Source organism: Sebastes fasciatus, chromosome 14 (genome assembly GCF_043250625.1).
Source record: "Sebastes fasciatus isolate fSebFas1 chromosome 14, fSebFas1.pri, whole genome shotgun sequence".
NCBI lineage: Eukaryota > Metazoa > Chordata > Actinopteri > Perciformes > Sebastidae > Sebastes > Sebastes fasciatus.
Window position 1 is genome coordinate 28,995,501 of NC_133808.1, and position 6,417 is coordinate 29,001,917.

At 37.1% G+C, this 6,417-nt stretch overlaps 1 protein-coding gene across 5 annotated transcripts in view; it reads left to right on the top strand.

Annotated features, from left to right (window-relative positions):
• Positions 1 to 6,355, top strand: part of lrch1 (leucine-rich repeats and calponin homology (CH) domain containing 1) — an 88,927-nt gene extending 82,572 nt beyond the window's left edge. For all 5 annotated transcript variants that reach the window (XM_074657782.1, XM_074657787.1, XM_074657786.1 and 2 more), the window contains one exon: positions 1,252 to 6,355. In XM_074657782.1, the coding sequence (XP_074513883.1) occupies positions 1,252 to 1,365 (114 nt within the window). In that variant the 3' untranslated portion in view covers positions 1,366 to 6,355. The remainder of the gene's footprint in view (positions 1 to 1,251) is intronic.
• Positions 6,356 to 6,417: the final 62 nt, after the last annotated feature.

Sequence of the window (6,417 nt, forward strand, 5' to 3'; positions counted from 1 at the left end):
CGAAGCGGTTTGTGCGTCATTATCAATCCAAAATATGAAGCCGCGGGCCTCAGAAAGCTGATAAAGTCATTAAGGGTTATGTTTTACTTATTATGATTAAAAGTTTTGATCCTAAGTTTGTATTATTTTTCCAGTACATAAATAAAAATCCACCAAATGGCAGTAATATGGATATAATAAATATATTTGGTAATATATAAAAGTCAAATAATCATGATAAGCTTCGTAATGGTACGTGTCCACAGGATCCGTCATTTCCACGCTTCCCATTCATTGTCATTGCTAGAGACGGACCGTCACATTGGTCGCTCCTCTTCTGCATTAACTCGAGGTCAAGGCTACTTTATGCAAATCAAGGACGTCCGGCGCAACTTGCCATCTCTGGAAACTCCCGATAAACTTTTAAACTAATCATTGTCGACCGATTTTGCAATTGCACGGTTTATTTCTCGCCTCAAATGTTTTCAGAAACACATTTCATTTTCGTAGCTCCAAACGAGCCGCCATAGGTGTCCCATTTTGAAAGCCGGGAGCAGACAGCCCACGAGTGAAAGCGTTCGTTCAATCCGGTGTTTAGTAAAAGCCCATCAAGCGTCCAATGCTGGGAAGCGAGGCGATCCCTCCCCATCATTTCCACGCTTATTGTCTATGTAAGCCGCTGTGCGATGCATTCTGGTACCGCGGCGTTGCGTTTCGAGAGACAGACCGTCATGTTGGCTGCTCCTCATTTGCATAAAGTTGAGGTCTAGTCTACTTTATGCAAATCAGGGGCAGCCGGCGCAACTCGCCGCCTCTGGAAACTTCTGAAAAGCTTTTAAACTAACCGTTGTCGATCTCAAATGAAGACAGATTCAGCAACTGCATGGCTTATTTCTTTTTTTATTAGCAAGAGGGAATGTGTTCGTTCAATTGGGTGTCCAGTGGCAGCCTATCAAGCGTCCAATGCTGGGAAGCGAGGCAATCCCTTTGGTCCAAAAACACCCCTGTGGACACGTATCATAACTCTTTGGTAGTGTTGGACTCAGGGTGTGGGGCTGTGGCTATCTCCTGGAGACAGCATGCACCAGTGTAGACCCGGTATATGCCGAACTCTTTTGTTCGTCCAGGTTTTTACCAGCATGAGGGCATGTTGCAGAAACACTCCTTACATTTACAAGCATTGTGTCTAAATCCTGTGTCTCTTTTCTGCCTCTACATCTGCTCCTACGCTCCTTCTCTTTCTTCTTTCCTCTCTTGACTCTGGTCTCCCAGGACAAACTGTGTCTTCCTCACCACATCCTGGAGGAGAAAGGCCTGGTGAAGTTGGGCATCACGGTGCAGGGTCTGGTGGACGAGGCGTCCTCCAAACACCCCCTCCTGACGTGAGCGGCGGAGACGGGCGGAGCTTCCTCTGACTGACTGACTGACTGACTGCGTACAACAAACACACACCTGGATTCAAACGCTGACTTGACCTCACATCTCACGAAGCTGCAGCACGCCTCTGTGATCATTCTGCATCCTTCTCCGTAACAGAGTGATATTAGTAGATTTAAGGATGCAAAATGGTGTTAAGGGAACTAAAGCAGTCAGAAGTGGATTTATTTACTAGTTCATGAGAGGGAACTTCTGGGTGGAGTCAGTTTAATGCCGCGCAGGTAGACTGGTGGAACGGGTACCAGCATTTGACTGGTTCCAGGTGATTCCTCACTTTAAATGATGTGTTTTTTTTATTAGTGTCAGGAGTGAAAATTAACCCTGATTTCCTCTATTTCTTTAGGTAGATGCAAAAGACACAACCTGTCAAACTGAAGGGCATAAATACAACTCTATGGTTAAAAAAAATAATTTCTTTTTAGAAATTCTTAGACTGGTTGGTACCAAAAAATATGAGTGTATTAGGGCCACTTTGAGAGGGATAACATTATTTTTTAAGAGTAAAGATACAAAAATTTGGGCGAAAAAATATAATATTATGAGAATAAAGTGGTATTGGGAGTAAAAAAAATTACACGATAGAGTCATAATTTTACAGATACATTATTTTAAAATTTTTAGATTTTGTTGTGATTTTATTAGAAAACGTTTATTTTGAGAATAAAGTAGTAGTATTACAATTGGCTTTATTCTTGTAGAAATAAGACTTTACTCTAGAAAAGTGAGATCTTTGTTTTAAAATTTCAACATGGTAATTTTTTAACTTTTATTTGAAATTACGAATTTATTCTCACTATTACATATGTTTCTTAAAAATGTATCTGGGATTTATTTTTTAATTTTTTTTTAAAGTACTAATATTCCGATTAAGATAAGATTTGTAATATTTTGATATTTAGTTGTAATTTTATTAGACAAAGTCATGAGAATAAAATAGTAGTATTACAAGACGTGGCTTTATAAAATTATGACTTTCCTCATGAAAAGTATGATTTTTTGTCATTTTGTTGACTTTTTTTTCTTGAAATTACGACTTTATTCTCATAATATTACATATTTTATGTTTTAAAAAAAATCAACTTTTTAAAAAAAAAAATTGAAATGTTTTTGTAGTTGTGGGAACATTTTTTTAAATTATTTGGTATTTAAATGTAAATTAGATTTAGAGTCGGTGGAGCTGTGAATCTGAACCACTCAGCCGCCGTAGAGGCACACTTATGATTTTACAAACCACCAGTTATCTACAGGTTATAGATCTTTTTCTACTGAGGTTTCAGGTGAAGTGTTACTGGACTGCTGAGTAAAACCAAAATGTTCTAGTCTTAACATAGAGGGGAGGCAACTTTTAACCATAATTTGTATTTAAACATAAAGATATTTATAATATAAAGAGAAGCTGAGATGAGGTGTTTGAGTTGTTGTACACATTCAAAAAGAAATATGCCAAAAAATATTTTTCTCTAATATATTTTAGGTATAATTGTGTCTTGTTTTCTAAAAGTTTTACTGACTTTCTGTGGAGCTCTCTGCATGTCCCTGAACCAGGTCTGTGTTAACCTGCCACTGTGGGGACGCTAATCTGTGTTTATCAAGCCTCTCATGACGGATCCCAACAGGTAAAATTTTGTTTTTTTATCTTTTCTCAGCTTGAATCCTCTCACACGTGTTGTTAATCTGTGTTCACAGAAGGCATTTCTAGGACTTTTTCAGTGAAACGACTTCAGTTTCTTTATGAGATTCAGTTTGCTAATGTGCCAAAACACGCGGTGAAAAGAAAGTCACAAAACAAACGCTCCTCACGTCTGCATCTACAAGCTTAAACCCCCAGATCATCTTGATTTACGTGTACATTTTGATCAGCTTCCATACTGCGAGACACTTGATAAATATCAGAGTTGTGTATTACATGTTTATATTTCAGGATGGGGTTGTGTGTGTGCACGGGTCAGTGAGGGTGAGATCTCATGCAGCCACAACTCCGGCTCAAACTGGCTGGATTGCTTTTTAAAACACTACAAAAAACCTCAGTTTCATTCATCGCGGAGTAAATTTAAAGTTCTTATTGTGGCGAAATGTTCCTTCAACCTTTTGTGTGAGTTTGTCCAAAACCTCTGAAGTTCAGGCCGGAGCTGCTGCTGTGTGAGATCAGAGATTCTGTGACTCAGGGTCGGTTTGGGTTTACTACACTGTTGATGCTTCATTCAACGGTATTTCTGTGTGTGTGTGCGTGTGTGTGTGAACAAGGAAGTTGCCAGTTGACCTTTTTGAATCATGTGGTAATGCAGATCCTGCTAGACACCGAGACGTTTTAAGGGGCAGTAAGTAATTGTTGACCTTTATCGACCTCTAGAGCAAATGGCACTGATGTCATCGTCTCCCAAACAACTACAGCTGACGATGTTTTATTGTTTATAGAAATCTCTGAAGCTGTAGTCATTGATTTTGACCACTAGGGGGCAGAGATGCTGCTTTAAAAGTGAGAATGATTAAATCAGATCAAGGAATTTGCCCCCATTTTTTTTTTATCTTCAGACTGATTTGAGCAAAAAAAAAAGCTTGTTAATTCATAATTCATAAATAGTTGTGGGTGTTGAAAAAAAAAAGCGTTCTGTCCTCAGAAGGCTGATCGAGTCTCATTTGAAGTAAAAGTAGCAGCTGGAAGTGAAAACTGGAAAGGACAGGACAGGACAGGTTTTATGAACCTAATAAAGAGCTGTAATAGTAACCTTCCTGAGAGGGACAGGTCTGTTCACCTTTAAAGAAAGAGACCTGAACTAAGGCACATTTTTTTTTTTTTGTAGGTTTCTACAACTTGAAATAACAAGATTGCATGTCTCCTGCTTGATTTGGCATCTTAGGACAGGATTAATATTACATATTTCCTCTTCTTTTTTGTTATAAAACTTGTCGTTCTGGATGTCATTGTAGCCGCTGACAAATTACAAGAGCTGGCTCTGTAAAAGACAATAATGAACACTGGCAGGCTTAGTATTTTTAGAGGGTTTTTTAGACAGAATTTGATTATTAACTACTTAAATGTCTCTTTCGGAGTGTTTTTACAGTAAGAAATAGATTTGCAGTGGTGGAGGAAATATTCAGATCCTTTACTTAAGTAAAAGTACTAATACCACACTGTGAAAATACTGTTACTAGTAAAAGTCCTGCATTGTAAAGTATAATCAGGAAAATGTACTTAAAGAGTATTAAAAGTAGAATAAATGTCCCATGTGACTGTTATACTACTTTATACCATGGTTTGGGTGAATACTTGATTCTGATTGGCTGCAGGGTGTCCATTAATTCCTGTTATTACACGGCTGTGTTGAATACTCGATTCTGATTGGTCTGTAATTTCTCTATAACAGACCGTTGCTATGTATAACAGACCGTTGCTATGGGCACAGTTCAGATGTCGGACTCTGGCGGACCGTTTTTGTGTCAAAATATTGATTTCTTCAGTAAGTAGCCAAGTAATGTCAAATTACATTTACTGTTTTTCATCCGTACGCACTGCATAGCGTAGTGTTAGCTTTCTGGCTCGTAGCTGAGCCAAAGACCTTTTTAATGGCTTTAATGGCTGAAGGTTGATGGTGAGGAGGACAGGGGACATGACTGGCTGACACCACAGTGAGTTATTGGTTTAGGTTTGGTCACATATTTACGTACTGCCCCTTTAAAACCTAAATCTTGGCAGGTCTGGGATCAGATCGTGTTTCTCCTAAATGCCATATTAAAACCACATTAAGTGTCTGACACTCTTGAACCAGCAGGCTTGTATGAATGAGTGATTAACAGTTTGTTGTTTTTCTGTACATATGTTACAGCTTGGTATCCAAAGCTTGACCTACTTAAAGATTCAGCAGTAAAAAAATTAATAAAATAAATGAAATGTTTCCACTGGATCGATTTCACAGTTGCCAAAACAAACATTTACTCTCGTGATAAAACTAAAGGATTTTATTTAAATGTACTATAGCATGTGTACATATTATTTATCACAAGAACTTCTTGTTGATGAATTAATGTTTGAAAAAAATCAGTGATGAGTTATGTATTTGTCTTCTTGTACTGTATATTTCACCAGAAAACACTCAACGAGCAACCTTTAACACCTGAATAATCCACAATATCGCATATATGATTAAAAAAAAAAAAAAATGTTCACGTATTTCAACACTATGGGAAGCTTACAAATATTGTTTAATAAATATCAGCTATTATTATCTGATAACTAGCTAAATAGAAGTAGAGCAACAAACTGTCTTCCTAGTATTTCTTACATTTATGATTTTAAATAATTTTGATTTAATTCAAAAGGCCTGCTCAAAACAGTCTAAACACAATAATGTCAGAAAATATGGATGTTTTTAATAAATAATGATGATTTCCATTTGCTTGCTTGTAATCAACATTTCTTCATATAATCATGTATTTCATATCCACAGTTCTGTACACATCACATCATCACAGTGTTTTGGGGAAAAAGCAATAAAACCAAACCGGCTGCTTCCCCGACAGAATCTGCACTTTAAACTTCAATATTTATATCTTTGTTTTGGCAACTGACAAAATCTTAAATCACCTTTAATCTGAAACGAGAGAACAGAGAATTTAAAAATGTGACGCTGGTGTAAATTGTGTAAATGTGATGAATCGAGCCTGCTGAAGCAGTGTTGTTGTTTTTAATGTCTCTTATTTTGTATATAAACGGCCTGTACTCACATTTTTGTACTTTTCTGACTGGGAGGAAATTTATTTTTTACGTGACTTTGATGTAACATACCCTTTTGTAACTCTTTGTGAACCTTTTGTGTAATTTGTTGTACAGCAACTCAAATTTAAATGCATGAAATGTCCCTTTAATGTCGCCTTAACTGCTGTGAATACTGTATATAATGCACTGTATTTCTCATCACTTTATCAGTAAAGACCTCAACTGTCTAAAAAGTGCAACGACTGAGTGGAAATAATTTACAAAATCTGAGGGTGTTAAAAATAAAT